Source organism: Caretta caretta, chromosome 11, assembly GCF_965140235.1.
Source record: "Caretta caretta isolate rCarCar2 chromosome 11, rCarCar1.hap1, whole genome shotgun sequence".
Taxonomy (NCBI): domain Eukaryota; kingdom Metazoa; phylum Chordata; order Testudines; family Cheloniidae; genus Caretta; species Caretta caretta.
In genome coordinates, this window is record NC_134216.1 from 10,757,641 (window position 1) to 10,773,921 (window position 16,281).

Below are 16,281 nucleotides of genomic sequence, written 5' to 3' on the forward strand. Positions count from 1 at the left end.
GATCTATCGTCTGGGCTAACCTCTTGCAGCAGGGCAGGCGGGGCTGGGGGTGTCGGAGTCATGATTTTTGATCATTTGGGGTTTGGCCGTACAACTGCATGGGCCCACCTCTGGGCAGAGCCCCTCAGCTGATGGGCTCAGGCCCCCTGGGGATATCCCAGGACTTGCAAGATCTCCGACATGAGCTGCCTGCGTTTGTGGCTGGGTGGGGTGTGGGGGACCTGACCCGTCCTGGGGGGGGGGGCACCCCTGCTGCAGTGGGTCTGGGGGACAGCACAGCACAGCACCCCTCTGACTGTGCACGGGCTTTCTGAAGACCGAGCACCCAGGGTCAAGTAATTGCACTGGGGGTGGGGGGCGGTGCCGCTGCTGCTCTCTCCCCTTTCGCCTGCCCACGCGCCTCGCAGCCAGGGCCAGGGCAAAACTACAACCCCCAGCATGCCTCTCGCCCCTCTTCCCCGCGCCTCCGGGTTCCCCGCGGATTGCGCATGCGTCGCCAGACGTGGCAGCCGCCGGCCCCGGCAGCCGCAGCCGCGGGAGGAGGGGAGCGGCGGGGTGGCGGCGCTGGCTGGGCACCGCGCGCTCGGCAGGGACAATGCTGCTGCTCGGACTCCTGGTGAGTCCCGGGGGGGGGGGGTGCCCGGGGGGAGCCGGCACGGGGCGGGGGCGCAGCGGGGAGCCGGGGCGTGTGCCGCGCTCGCTGTCAAGTTGCCTGGGCAGTTCTGGCAGCCGCTGCTGAAGTTGAAGTTCTCCGGGAGCCTGCAGGCGAGCCCCGAGCTGCTCCTTCTGGGGCAGCCGCTGGGGCTGGGCTTGCAGCCGCCCGCTGCCAAGGTGCGGGCGCTGGCGTTTCGAGCCGCCTGCGGGAAGCACACACCTGCCTGGAGCCTTTCCCCCAGAGGACCCCTTTCGGGGTTCCTGCGTGCATGCTGTGTGTAGACTGGGCTGTGTGAGGGTTATGTAACACGCCAGGGTGGCACTCTGACATGCATCCTGGGTGGTGTTGCAATGCGCGAGGGCGTCCCGCTGCAAGTGCAGAAAGTGTTGCTGATGGGGGAAGAGGCGGGGGTATGTCAGACCTGCTGCAAAAGGGGCAGAGTTGGGTTAAGCTTTGGGCGGCATGTACATGTGTATATCTTGCAGCAGGTTTGACATACCCCAGCGTTTTCCCCCTCAGCAACACTTTCTGCACTTGGGGAGGATACGTTGAAACATTGCAATATCACATTGGGTGCATCTGAGGCTGGCACCCTGGAATATTATATAATCATTATAGAACAGACTATGCAAATATATTTATATTTAATGATCCTTTCGGGTTTTAAAGGTGTGTAGTCTTAAGGGGATCCTTTGAAATGTTTTATAAAATAAGGCTGTAATGCTGCAGGGACATCCAACTCTCAGGGCAAACGTGCTATTAGATGGAGGAGGCATTGGCATTTCAAACCTGCTGCAAAATGAGTTTAACTTAGTGCTAAGTAAATGCATTTTTAAAGAAATATCCTTTAGATTCTGTAGGTATGTTTGTATATGTCATATAAATATAAAATAACTAGAGAATGTGTAAATATTGCAACACTGTAGGGTATTCCATGTAGAAAAAATTCTCCTTGAGGAGACTGCTGACCCTGAAGCAATTAGCTTTGACATTTTGTGTCACACATGGCTTTACTCCAGGGTACTTGGCCCCTTTTGACTTTGCCAGTTGCTGATATGAACTTTGAATTGTTTCTCTGTTTTTCCATTTGGGGCTTTATTTTCGGAACAGGATGATTTTCTTTCTTTGTTTTGTTTCCTTTCACCTATTTTTTTCATCACCTAATGTTTTTAGAAGGTGGGGTGAGTACATTTGCATTCTGCCAATGAAATAATCGATACATATTTCTTTAATAATAGCGGCTCTCATTTTATAATGGTGAAGGGAATATTTCTGTGATCAATATTACATATTAGATTCCTTTCTTTTTTTCAGTTGAGCAGTTCACATAGTAACTAATTAGAAACAAAAGTTCCTGCATGATGAAGTGTGTCTTCTTTTGAAATTCCTTTTGAGGAGATCTGATTTGGTGGCATAGAAATTTTATGATTTAAAAGAGGCAATCAGAAATGAACATTACCACTGAAAATGGATTTATTAAAGATGTCTATATAGTTACTTTCTATAGCTTTTTCCGTGATGTTTGTATGTGTGTGCTCAGATTACAGATATCTAAAACAATGTGGAAATCTTAAACTTTAACTGGGCACTGGGAGAAAAATTGTATGACAGCACATCCGGGAATATCTAGGCACATTACATTTAAATTATACGAAAGAGTAGCAAAATAATGCTGTTTCATACCTTAGACTCGTAGGCCTGCAAAAAGATGCTTTTAAAACTGATTCTTTGAAAGTTTAGTATTAACATGTAAAAAGATTGGTTAACATGAATACTTTCATTCACTCCTTTGTTTAACTGTTTTGGTGGAAATATATTTCTTTCCCTTCTCTTTACAAAAAAGTTAATAATTAGTGATAAACTGTGTTTATTTTCTCATTCACACACAATCCAAAATACATGGCAGAAATACAACTATATGAAGCAAGTGGCAGAATTGCTAGAATTTTTACGACATGGGGATTGCCCCCATTGCATTGGAAATTGAAACATAGTATTGGAGTTGCTGTTCTAGGACAGAACTATTGGCCCATCTAGACTAATCTCTTGCCTCTGACGGTGGCCTGGATAGCCGTTGGTTCAAAGGATGATGGAAAAGAACTACACGTTCTGCACAGCTGATAGCATGTACCTGAAGCACAGAGGTCACTAGCATTTGTAGCTGTGTAAGTGTTTAATTGAAGTGAAGCTGAACCGTGGAGCCAAAATCTTCCTAAAATTTGAAGATGTCTTGATTCAAGGTTTTGTACCAGGCTCCTCTTTAGTGTGTGAAGTTTGTCTCAATAGTAACTGTGGTAGTGAAAGTCCCAGGTTGATTATACAATTTGGACCGAGATTATGCCAGTGGAGTTACACCAGTGATGAGTTTGATCCTAGGTCTTTAAAAATAGATGCAAGAATTTTTATTTATTTCCCCTTTTTTCTCATCTTATCGGACTGGAGATCATTATACCATTCCCTTTCTATATGTAGACCTCTGCCATAATTCCTCTTCTCTTTTCCAGACAAAATAATCTTAAATCTTTTAAATCTCTCTTTGTATAGAACTCTCTGACTCTAAAATTCTTGTTGCCTTTCTCTGGATCTTTTTTATTACAGTCATGTCCTTTTTGAGATCAGATGAGCAAAAGTGAATGTGGTATTCTAAGTGAAATTACATGGTGCCATTATAATTTTTCCACATTATTCTCACTCTCCTTCTTAATTTACCCCAGCACTTTGAGTAGATGTCTTAATTGAGCTGTTGATTATACTGATGCTTTACCCATCAGTGTGTACAATTTAAATTTTCTTCTAATTTTCTTTATCTTGAATTTGAAGGTGTTCTCTTGAAATTTTACTTCAAGATTAAACAAAAATAAATTTTGCTGTATCAAGACCATAGGCTAAGTCTGTGATTAACTTTATGCACTCACTGATTTACCATAAAGTTAAACATATGCATGAGACTTTGTAGGATCAGGGTCTTAGTCTTGATTTTAGTAAAGGTAGTGTTAACTAGTAGTTAGAGCAGAAGATAAGGAATCAGGAGACCATTTCCAGCCCTGACTTGCTCTGTTACCTTGAACTGGTAATGAAGGTCCTGATTTTTGTAAGCAACCTCAATTTTTGGGTGTGGACTACTGAGATTTTTCCAGAATTGCTGAGCACCTGCAGCTCTCTTTGATGTCAGCTGGCATTGTGGGGTGCTCGGCATTTCTAAAATTCTGAGCTGGGTGCCTCAAATTAGAGGCTACTTTTGAAAATCTAGATTTTAACCTCTTTCTGGCTCAGGTTCCCCATCTGTAAAATGGAGATGGTTTACGTACCTTTCTAAAGCACTTTATGGTCCTCCAAAGAAAAACACTAAAAAGCAAACGATTATTCTTAATACAATGAATTCTATCAGGAAAGTTACAAATAACACAGATTGCAGTAAAGTCTTCCTTACGGATATCCAAGTAATGATCAAGTTGTGTGCAACCACATAGTGCTGTGGTATATATACCTTTATAAGATGCTTCCCTTTTCAGTATATCAAGTGGTTCTCATGCTCAAATAAATTGGTTAGTCTCTAAGGTGCCACAAGTACTCCTTTTCTTTTTGCGAATACAGACTAACATGGCTGTTACTCTGAAACCTGATTAAACCTTGTACTTCAGGGCAAAAACTGGTGATTGTAGGAGTCAGGAAGGCATCTTCCTTCAATGCACAATATTGCACAACTAATAAGGTGGAAAGTGCACCTTCTTGTGGTACATAAGGTATACCATTGCCAGAGGCAGGATAATTACTGCTTCTGTAGCATTCCACATCTCTGGAGTGCTTTGCAAACATTGGCTAACCCTCACAACATCCTTTGGAGGTAGGTGACTGTATACTGTTGACACCATTTTACTGATAGGGAAACTGAGCTCAGACAGTTTCACTTTCCTGAAGACATTCTACACATAGGTGACGGGGTCAGGGTTAGAATTCAGGGGCTCCTGGTTCCCAGACCATTTCTGAGTTTATCAGAGTAGACTACAGTGTCTGAGTTGGTGTGGCAAGTACTCGTGTGTGTCAGAGGGACACTGCAGACTGCCAAGTCCTCCACTTCAGACCCCCTTATAAATACAGATATATGTATGTGTCCATTTTGTCCTTGCCTCACCTCAAAATGTTTATTTAAAAAAGCTATCCCCTGTTGGGTAAAATCTCAGATATCGCTCCAGAACCAAACCTTGACTCCTGAATTGGTTTTGGTTCACAGGCGTACACTTGATGATACTGATATAGGGTGAGATCCTGTTTCCATTGAAGTCAATGGGAAAACTCCCACTGACTTCAGTGAGGCCAGGTTTTCACCTGTAGCATCAAAAGTGAGCACTCAACTTTACAAAGTCCTGTCCAGAGGAGCTTATGGTTTACATATATGACCTATAGATGATGGATGGGAAGAAGTAAAAGCAAGTGATTGAATTGGGGTAATTAGCAAATGTCTTGTGATTGGAGGATTAGACTGGGACTCGGGAGACCCTTTCTGTTCCTGGCACTGCTGCTGGCCAGTTGTCACCTTGAGCAACTCCTTTTATTTCTCTGTGACTCAGTTTCTCCATCTGTAAAATGCGGCGTAATGATATTGAGTTCCTTTTATCGAGTGGTTTGAGGGCTACGGATGAAAAACTCAGTATATGAGTTATTCTCAGTTGCAAGATTTTTTGTTTCTTTTTTGCTTATGCTTTTTTGGGATAGGGCTAGGCTTGTAAGGACTCTGGCAGTCAGCTACAATATTATGACACAACAGGCCACTGAAACTAGTATGAAGCTGTAAATTTCAATATCCTGGTAGCTAATGGGAGCAGAACTGGTAGTGTGAACGGAGGGACAGTGTGATATGTGCACCTGCAGAACAAAGATGACAGAGCTAATCTCAATTTTGGCAGTTTTATTGCAATGTGCTATCTTTGATTATGTTGATATGACTTTAATACCTGCTCTGGATAGGTAAGAGATTTCTTTTATTTAAAGATGCAGCATAGTGTGATCGTGCCCTCATGATCTATGTATTTCTGAGTTCTCATCGTGGCTCTGACACTGCCTCCCTCTGGCCATAGTCAAATCACTTAACCTCTCTGTGAATGTTACTCCCGCTGTTAAATTAAGATAATACTCCTTATCAACATGGCAGGAGTGTTATGAGGATTGAGCAGGTAATGTTTTGTCTAATGCTTTGACAATGTAAAGCATTTTGTAAGTGCCAAGTATTATTAGAGTTCATCCCCCGAAGTGGGGTGCGATTTCTTTCTTTGGTGGTCTCACATATCGAATAAATGATACTGTATCTCTTTACACTTCCTCAAAACTACTGTCTAGCAAGGGATAATATGTCACACACTCTTTTTCTCATGCCCTTAATTTTTGAAATTACACAAATGTGTTCATTCATAAATTGATATCTGGGACAAATATTAAACAGAATGTCAATAAAATGTTGCACCAATGCTGGACTTGATGAGAAATTGAACTTTACACTCATAACAAGGAGAAAATTCTTTGTCAGCATCGGTAATTGTCAGTATTACAGTCATTTGTTAATTAGTAAATAGTTGTGCAGGTTTTCCTTCACTAAGCATTTTAAAACCAGTGATATGCAGTATAATTAATGGGTTACACAGAGCTTGAAACAACTGTTAGGACAAACTATATATTATGCCTGTAGTTTAAGTACTGTGCAGAACAATAGGCGCTAGTCAAATTTTCACATCACCATGGTATTTTTCACTATCCTCTTGACTTAGAATGGTGAATTCTGCAAATCCCATGTTACCTTTAATGCAGTTTATAGTGTTCCTTATTTTAAGGGTATGTCTACACTGCCATTTGCGGTGTGACTGCAGCATAGGTAGGCATACCTAATCTAGCAGTGAAAATACCGCGGCCTGGGCTAGCACTGCAATAGGTACCCGGGGTCCCTGACAGCCTTGTACAGTCTACCCTAAAACCTGCGCTGCTGTATCTTCACTGCTGTTTTTAGCTGAGGTAACATGGGAATGGTAACCCGTGCTGCAGTCACACCTCTGATTGCAGTGTAGATGTACCCTAACTTTAGAGTAAAACATAAATACCATGATGTTATCCCTGTGTCACCTCTTCTGTTCGATGAAGGAAGAAATTACGTTTGTCCTTTTTGTTACTATGCATCATAACTGAAAATGCATCAGTGCTTTTTATCTGTGCGTTGTTCCTTAAAAGGCTAGAGGTAAGGATTAATTATTCTCTTTATAATTTGGATCAGTAAAGTGCCATGGCTTGTACTTCTCAAGAAAAATGAACAGAAGCAAGTAGAAAAGTCAGATGGGATTTGCAATCCTAATTCCACATTAGTTGAGACTTCTTCCTTTTTTTATGTACATTGTCAGTACCACAGTGGTTAAGAAAAGGTCATGTTACTGGCCCGACGGGTACCATAGATGCTGTTTATATTTTTATTTTGCACATAAATAAACTGGAGATTTACTTATGACCACTAAAATCTGAGGCCAAAATGTTTTCCTTTCTTTGTTGCAAATATGAAGAACTCAGCAGTTTTCTTGAAGCATTCAGAATTCAGAGTTCTAAATACCTTCGTGTAACAGAGGGGAACCCCATTCTTTATGATCTGATTTGATTAAAATGTTTCTTCAACTATTTTAGATATTAATAATAAACAAAAATGGGGGACTGTCCGACTTATCACCTTCTGTCTCACAAGACATTTGTTACAAATGGCTCAGTGATCAAGGTAGCGCCATCCTGAATGTAGATAGTGGTAACGAAAAGGGGTGTGTGTGGGTGGAAAGAAAGCAATTATTGCACAAGGTCAAAAGCAGTTTACATGATGAGCTAGGAAGATAAAAAGCCTATTAACAATTGTTTTTTCTCTTAAACAAAGGGGTATACATTTTCCAGAGTGACTACTTAATATGGATGATGCAAGTTTTGATGTGCCCAACATGAGACAATCTAAAGGGACCTAGTGTTCGGATAGTGCTGCCTGCCTGCTATCTGAAAATCAGCTCTCTTTGAGGTGTTTCTCATTGGACACCTAAAATCACTAGTCACGCTTGAAAATGTAGGTCTACGTAAGTTGTTGGGACATCATACAGATATAAAAAAAAAGACCAGGAAAATTAATTTTAGATGTTTTTGTGAATTCTTAATAGATAGCTTTTGCTGATTATTATAAAAAAATGTATAATAGTATAGTGTACCTTACAGTAGCTTACTCCATGCTGTGGTTTCTGTTAAATCCTGTTGTAAAAGATGTCTCTGATTCATGATTATAATACCTTCATACATGCACCTGGCACAGCTTATTCCAAGTCTGCCAGCAATTGCATTTAAGAAAAATAAAATTAAAAACGTGTATGAGAGGAGGGAAAACAATAGTCATGGGCGAATATTTCAATTTGTCTAGACGGAGGGGGGAAATCCTTTTCAGTGTTGGCAGTATGTGACTATTTAAAAGTTGTGGAAGATCCAAGAGAACTAATTTTTAAAGAAAGTTGCAAATACAGCATAAAGCACTGCCATGGGATTTGCTATAGGAATTGGTATGAAAAGGCTGGACAAAGCCAGTCTGGCTAGAAGGATTACCTGCTCTTTCCCATGTCACCCTGGCAAGTGAAAGACCTCTTTTGGGTTGTCCTGCCTTTAATTTGTGTTGCTTCTCTTGTAAAGAAATCAGATAACTTATTTAAAGTCTATAATCTCCATAACTGTGGTGGAATTTCAAGGGAGACTTGATGTCCTTCTAAACACTGATTAGGAGAATTATGTAAAATGGATTTCTTGTCAGGCAAAGCCTATTTCATACACAGGATGATTTAATATTCTTATTTACAGTGACTAACTGCTGGTGTGCCAAAATGAGGACACTTGAGAGGGTGACTGTGCTAAGATGAAAAGGAGTACTTGTGGCACCTTAGAGACTAACCAATTTATTTGAGCATGAGCTTTCGTGAGCTACAGCTCACTTCATCGGATGCATACCGTGGAAACTGCAGCAGACTTTATATACACACAGAGACCATGAAATAATACCTCCTCCCACCCCACTGTCCTGCTGGTAATAGCTTATCTAAAGTGATCATCAAGTTGGGCCATTTCCAGCACAAATCCAGGTTTTCTCACCCTCCGTGTATATAATGTCTTCTGCAGTTTCCATGGTATGCATCCGATGAAGTGAGCTGTAGCTCACGAAAGCTCATGCTCAAATAAATTGGTTAGTCTCGAAGGTGCCACAAGTCCTCCTTTTCTTTTTGCGAATACAGACTAACACAGCTGTTACTCTGAAACCTATGCTAAGATGGGGAGTCCCTATCAAAGATGAGTTGCAGGAGAGTTGGTGTTGTCATCAGTTGAGTTAGGGGAGTCTGGAGAAGTCATTACATACAGGAAGACCATGATTTCATGGCAGGACACTAGGACCTCCTGGTACTTGTATTAGAACCAAAATTGCTTTCATGGTCCCAAAAAATACATATTGCCGCAGGTGAGACTTTCAAAGGAAGGTGTATGCAATAGCACACATCTGTTTTATGCATGCAAATACCCATTGTGCAAGTAGAAATCAGATATTTGTACACACACTTGGCCAGTTAGGTGCCATTTTGGCTATGTGTCTGTGCAAATATCTAAGTCACACAGATACGTTTGGTTATGAATAAGGCTGCGAGTTTGTCACAGAGGTCACGGAAGTCACAGATTGCATGACTTTCCGGGACCTCTGTGACTTCTGCAGCGGCTGGTGGCTGGCCCAGGGACTTCCTGAGGGCCAGCTGCACCGGCCACTGCTGGGACAGTCTTGGGCCACTGCGCGCAACCCCCCCCCACCCTGCCAGCAGCAGCAAGAGTTTGGGTGGTGGAGGGGGGTCAGGGCTGGGGGTTGGGGCACGGGACAGGGTGAGGGCTCTGGGCAGCGCTTGCATTGGGGCGGCTCCCTAGAAGCGATGACATCCCTCAGCTCATAGGTGGAGGTATGGCCAGGCAGCTCTGCATGCTGCCTCTGCCTGCAGGCACCGCCCCCGCAGCTCCCATTGGCTCCCATTGGCCAATGGCAGCTGCAGAGCTGGTGTTTGGGGTAGAGGCAGTGCGCAGAGCTGCCTGGCCATGCCTCTGCCTAGGAGCTGCGGGTGGGTGATGTCACCACTTCCCTGGAGGTGCAGAGCCAGGTAGGGAGTCTGCCAGCCCCACCAACTGCCCCCCCACCCTAGCACCAGCAGGAGTCCTGGGCTGCCCCACCCCCCCAGCACAAGTGGGGGTCCCAGGCAGTGTGCGCGCCTCTTCCCTCCCCCCCCCCCCCCCCCCCGGCGCAAGATTTAGTCAGGGATATATAGAATAAGTCAGGGACTGGTCATGGGCCGTGAATTTTTGTTTACTTCCCCTGTCCATGACTTTTACTAAAAGTACCTGTGACTAAAACAAGGTCTTAGTTATAAATACATAAGTTAAACGTGTGCAAATGCATGCATAGACTTTCATGCTCCTAATACTGGAAGTCAGGGCCTACGTTATTACAAATTTAGGAGAGTTTTCTCTTAACAATGGTAACTCTTTGACAGTGTTCGTTTTTTGTTTAACTTTGATGCATCATATGAAGCAAAGCTGTGTTCCACTGTTGGGTAGTAAATGCGCCTCGTTCATTTGCATTGTTTAACACAAAAGTTGACTTCCAAGTTTGAAGATCACTGTGTGTTCAGTGTAATTGTGTGAAATGCCCTGATGCTTTTGTGAGCTGTTGTGGGGTTAGTTGTATAAGTTAAACCACGTACCCAGTCATAGTGCTACATTTTTTTGAGTCATACTCAATATGGATAACCGGGTTTAAATAAGAAAAAAAGCATTCTGAGAGTTGTTTAATAGCATGATCTTTTGTTGCAAAACCAGCTTAGTAGCCTTATACGAGCTTGAATACACTCTTACCTCTCTTTGAATTGCCGATGCTTTGGAGATAACATGATTTAAGGAATAACAATGTTCTTCAAAAGTTCATTTGTCCTGAAGGTGACTTACAGACAATTTCTTACATCCCCGCCCCTGGGGCCAGTGACAGTGGATTTTTAGGAGTTCCTGAAAACCCAATTGTCACTTGAGGAACAATTCTTATTATAGTGGGGCAGTAGGTTGAGACAAACGTACTGTTTAACAGCTGATTCTTCTAATAAGCCCTGTAAGCTAAGTGGAAAGACTTAAATATATATCTTGGTGTGATGGTCAGGTAGAGAGTAAAACACTGCAGCTGAATCTCATAATCTTGTAACTTCCTGTATTCAAATAGGAACAACACGTATCTTAACACTCTCAAATTGTTCAGAGTACTGTAAGCAATTACAGGACTTTTTACGTGATCTAGCTCAGATACTATTCTGATGAGGGCAGTGTAAAAATCTAGGTAGAATGCCAGTATTTATAGAAATAAATCCAGATCCTGGAGACAGGGCATGGGTTAAACAGAGTGGAACTAAGATCTGCCACCTCAGGGCGCTTCCCCACTCAAAATCCTAAAGGCAGGTGGGGTCCTGAGACATCTTCATGTCATAGTGCCTTTCCTTGAAGGCCTCCACCAAATTTTCCTGCTGCTGATGTGCACAGAGCCACAGCTGTTGTCTGCATTATCATAGAGCCTAAGAGCCCAACTCTTTTTTGCTAAGCTCTGTACAGCACAGAACAAAAAGACAATCCCTGGCCAGAGAGCTTGTGATCTTAGAAAATTGTTGGCTTGACCCCACTTTTTCCTGATATCTTTAGAGAGAAGGCACTTCTTAAACAGTGAGCATGCTGCTTTAATATTCCCTCTACTCTCAAGGATTCCAGAAGTCCATTCCCACATGAAGCTGTCAGTCTTGCTGGGCTTTTCATGAATAGTTTTGAATTTTTAGGTTTCTTTGATCAAATGGCAGGTTGGCTTCATTTGAGTTCTTATTTATAGCACTCCATGCACGTGCATAGTGCTTCCTGAGACAAATAAAGTCAGACTTCCTGCTTGCGGGAGTCTGTCACCTTTCCTGGCCCCTTCTTTTTAGTATGAGCTCATCTGCTTCTGTGCCCTGGATTTGAACAATGACTAAGGTACTTAATACAGTGCTGGCTGGCTTTTAACCCCTTCTACAAAGACTTGGACAAAAAGTCTGGTGTGAGTCTATCCCTGAATCCCATCTCCCATCCAGATAAGGTAGCAGTGGATTTGCAAGTCAGCCTTCTCTGCACTCGACTTCTTCGCTGTGGATTTTCAAATGGACTTCAGGGAGATAGGTGACCAGTTCTTATTGCACCAGTTTCAGTGGGAGTTGGGCACTTAACTCCCTAAAGCTCTCTTGACAACCATCAGCCTTGTTTCTTAATTGCCTGCTGGTGCATCTCCAGACCAGCTGCTAATGTTTTAACTCTCGTGTGGACTGAACCATGCCTGGAGCAGAGCTAGTTGAGCTGATAGTTGAAACCCAGGCCAGTGCCAGCGGCACCGTGTCTGCATTAGTACCACTGTTGTTGCTGCTCGGTTGACGGTGAGGTGAAGGGTCTTGAGGGCCTTGTCTACACTAGACGTTTTTCTTATGTCTGAGGATGGTCTTAATTCATTAATTTAAACTGGAGAGATTCAGAGAACACAAACCTGATGAATTCTTATCAATTTGCAAATGCCATGTCCCTAAAACTCTTACCACAGGGTGATGAGCTTGTAGACACCAGCTGTAACCTACCAATATTGAGGCACAGCCTTAGACTGATAGGCAATTGCTAAATTCATGTATAACTCAGGTTTCAGAGGAACAGCCGTGTTAGTCTGTATTCGCAAAAAGAAAAGGAGTACTTGTGGCACCTTAGAGACTAACCAATTTATTTGAGCATGAGCTTTCGTGAGCCACAGCTCACTTCATCAGATGTGTACCGTGGCATCATAATCAAAAAGGCTGACAAAGGAGGTGCTGTTGTCATCATGAATAGGTCGGAATATGAACAAGAGGCTGCTCGGCAGCTCTCCAACACGAGTTTCTACAAGCCATTACCCTATGATCCCACTGAGAGTTACCAAAAGCAACTACAGCATTTGCTCAAGAAACTTCCTGAAAAAGCACAAGATCAAATCCGCACAGACACACCCCTGGAACCCCGACCTGGGATATTCTATCTACTACCCAAGATCCATAAACCTGGAAATCCTGGGCGCCCCATCATCTCAGGCATTGGCAGCCTGACAGCAGGATTGTCTGGCTATGTAGACTCCCTCCTCAGGCCCTACGCTACCAGCACTCCCAGCTACCTTCGAGACACCACTGACTTCCTGAGGAAACTTCAATCCATCGGTGATCTTCCTGATAACACCATCCTGGCTACTATGGATGTAGAAGCCCTCTACACCAACATTCCACACAAAGATGGACTACAGGCCGTCAGGAACACTATCCCCGATAATGTCACGGCTAACCTGGTGGCTGAACTTTGTGACTTTGTCCTTACCCATAACTATTTCACATTTGGGGACAATGTATACCTTCAAATCAGCGGCACTGCTATGGGTACCCGCATGGCCCCACAGTATGCCAACATTTTTATGGCTGATTTAGAACAACGCTTCCTCAGCTCTCGTCCCCTAAAGCCCCTACTCTACTTGCGCTATATTGATGACATCTTCATCATCTGGACCCATGGAAAAGAAGCCCTTGAGGAATTCCACCATGATTTCAACAATTTCCATCCCACCATCAACCTCAGCCTGGTCCAGTCCACACAAGAGATCCACTTCCTGGATACTACAGTGCTAATAAACAATGGTCACATAAACACCACCCTATACCGGAAACCTACTGACCGCTATTCCTACCTACATGCCTCCAGCTTTCACCCTGACCACACCACACGATCCATCGTCTACAGCCAAGCTCTGCGATACAACCGCATTTGCTCCAACCCCTCAGACAGAGACAAACACCTACAAGATCTCTGTCAAGCTTTCTTACAACTACAATACCCACCTGCAGAAGTAAAGAAACAGATTGATAGAGCCAGAAGAGTTCCCAGAAGTTACCTACTACAGGACAGGCCTAACAAAGACAATAACAGAACGCCACTAGCGGTCACCTTCAGCCCCCAACTAAAACCCCTCCAACGCATTATTAAGGATCTACAACCTATCCTAAAGGATGACCCAACACTCTCACAAGTCTTGGGAGACAGGCCAGTCCTTGCCTACAGACAGCCCCGCAACCTGAAGCAAATACTCACCAACAACCACATACCACACAACAGAACCACTAACCCAGGAACTTATCCTTGCAACAAAGCCCGTTGCCAATTGTGCCCACATATCTATTCAGGGGACACCATCACAGGGCCTAATAACATCAGCCACACTATCGGAGGCTCCTTCACCTGCACATCCACCAATGTGATATATGCCATCATGTGCCAGCAATGCCCCTCTGCCATGTACATTGGTCAAACTGGACAGTCTCTACGTAAAAGAATAAATGGACACAAATCAGATGTCAAGAATTCTAACATTCATAAACCAGTCGGAGAACACTTCAATCTCTCTGGTCACGCAATCACAGACATGAAGGTCGCTATCTTAAAACAAAAAAACTTCAAATCCAGACTCCAGCGAGAAACTGCTGAATTGGAATTCATTTGCAAATTGGATACTATTAATTTAGGCTTAAATAGAGACTGGGAGTGGCTAAGTCATTATGCAAGGTAGCCTGTTTCCTCTTGTTTTTTCCTACCCCCCCCCCCCCCCAGATATTCTGGTTTAACTTGGATTTAAACTTGGAGAGTGGTCAGTTTAGATGAGCTATTACCAGCAGGAGAGTGAGTTTGTGTGTGTATGGGGGTGGAGGAGAAGTGAGAAAACCTGGATCTATGCAGGAAATAGCCCGACTTGATTATGTAAAGAGTTGTCACTTTGGATGGGCTAGCACCAGCAGGAGAGTGAATTTGTGTGGGGGGGTGGAGGGTGAGAAAACCTGGATTTGTGCTGGAAATGGCCCACCTGTTGATCACTTTAGATAAGCTATTACCAGCAGGACAGTGGGGTGGGAGGAGGTATTGTTTCATATTCTCTGTGTGTATATAAAGTCTGCTGCAGTTTCCACGGTACACATCTGATGAAGTGAGCTGTGGCTCACGAAAGCTCATGCTCAAATAAATTGGTTAGTCTCTAAGGTGCCACAAGTACTCCTTTTCTTTTTATGTATAACTCAGTACTTTCAGACTGAACCTTGGTTTCTTGTGGCTGCAACAGGCTACAACGTGTATCTTAATTCTGAGAAGATGACCATGATTTATTCGGTGGGGCGATCAGTGTACTTGGCATGCTGCAGTACCTGGCACCTGCCCCAGTGGATTTATAATCTCAGATGGACGGGCACTTGAGTATCTCAATGATTGGTGTGGTAGAACGACAAATGAATAACACACATTGATAGCTGCAGAGCAAATTGTGCTAAGTAGCAATGGATATGTGCAATGCAAGGAGCTTTCCCTTTAAGGACACTACAGTTACACCAGCACAACAAATTCTGTGTTGGTGACAACACGTACACGGCTGTCGTTAAAGTCATTGTTTCCTGAATCAGTTTTTTCAACGGGTGTATAACTCTGCCATAAAAATTCACTGAAGTTGGTTGCACAGCTTCTCTGTCTGGAAAAGACATGATAAGTTTGCTTCCAAACTATCAGTAAATCTATACAAGTGCTTTTAAATAAAGTTTACCAGTTTATGATGCAGCCTGGTGTTAGTGACATTTTGGAAATGACTTTGAGTTTTAAACTCAGATTTTCTCAGGCAATGATTCCGTAGTGTAGTCTTATTGATTTTTGGTTTTCTAGATAAATAAAAAGTGCATCGTTTCAGCCTCTTTCTTGCATGCTAGACACATTTGGCAATCCCTAACCTGAGCAGATTTTTGAAAAACCTCTTACTAGTTCTGGTATAAAGTTGTGAGAACTTCAGTCATCCCTCTTCTCCCCCCCCCCCCCTTTTTAAAGAAAAATAATTATACGGATTGTGTAAACAGACCCTTTTCAGTCCATGTGTTAAATTCATCCCATTCATTGACTTTTGTGGAATTGCATGAAGCTGAATTTCAGTATGTGTAACCCCATTAACACCGTGCCGCTCTGTCCCCCTCTAGTAGCTAGAACATGTATTTGTTTAGCTCAAGCAGTATACTTGTATCAACACCATTGACTGCAGGGATTGAATTGTGGACCGCTAGATCTAAAAGCAAGAGCCTCTACTGCTTGAGCTAAAGGAGCAAGCCTGTTTTATTTTGGAGGTGGTAGTGGACTTTTAAATTTCTATATGTCATCTAACCACTAGAGCGAGACGAAAAATCATACTGTGTTTGGAGGTTACATGTGGAGTGGGATAACTTGTTCTTTTATAGGTGTACATGACCTTTTACAACTATAGAGTAAGTATCAGTATAGCTTTCTGTAACTTTAGGGTCCCAAACAATATATTACAGGATTTCATTCCCAGGACTACAGCAATTTCTATCTAACCTGTCAATTGCAGAGGTTCCTGAAAATATTCTGTGCACTCAGGAATTTTAAATATCTTTTCTTCGGAAATGTCTGTTGCCAAATAACATTGCTTTTATGGATTTTGGGTTTTGTTTTTTGGC

The 16,281-nt window shown here is 43.1% G+C and overlaps 1 protein-coding gene across 1 annotated transcript in view; it reads left to right on the forward strand.

The window, feature by feature from the left end:
- The first annotated feature begins 498 nt into the window (after positions 1 to 498).
- Positions 499 to 16,281, forward strand: part of PDIA5 (protein disulfide isomerase family A member 5) — a 136,639-nt gene continuing 120,856 nt past the window's right edge. The window contains exon 1 of the mRNA XM_048869818.2: positions 499 to 616. Within this exon, the coding sequence (XP_048725775.2) occupies positions 596 to 616 (21 nt within the window). The 5' untranslated portion in view covers positions 499 to 595. The remainder of the gene's footprint in view (positions 617 to 16,281) is intronic.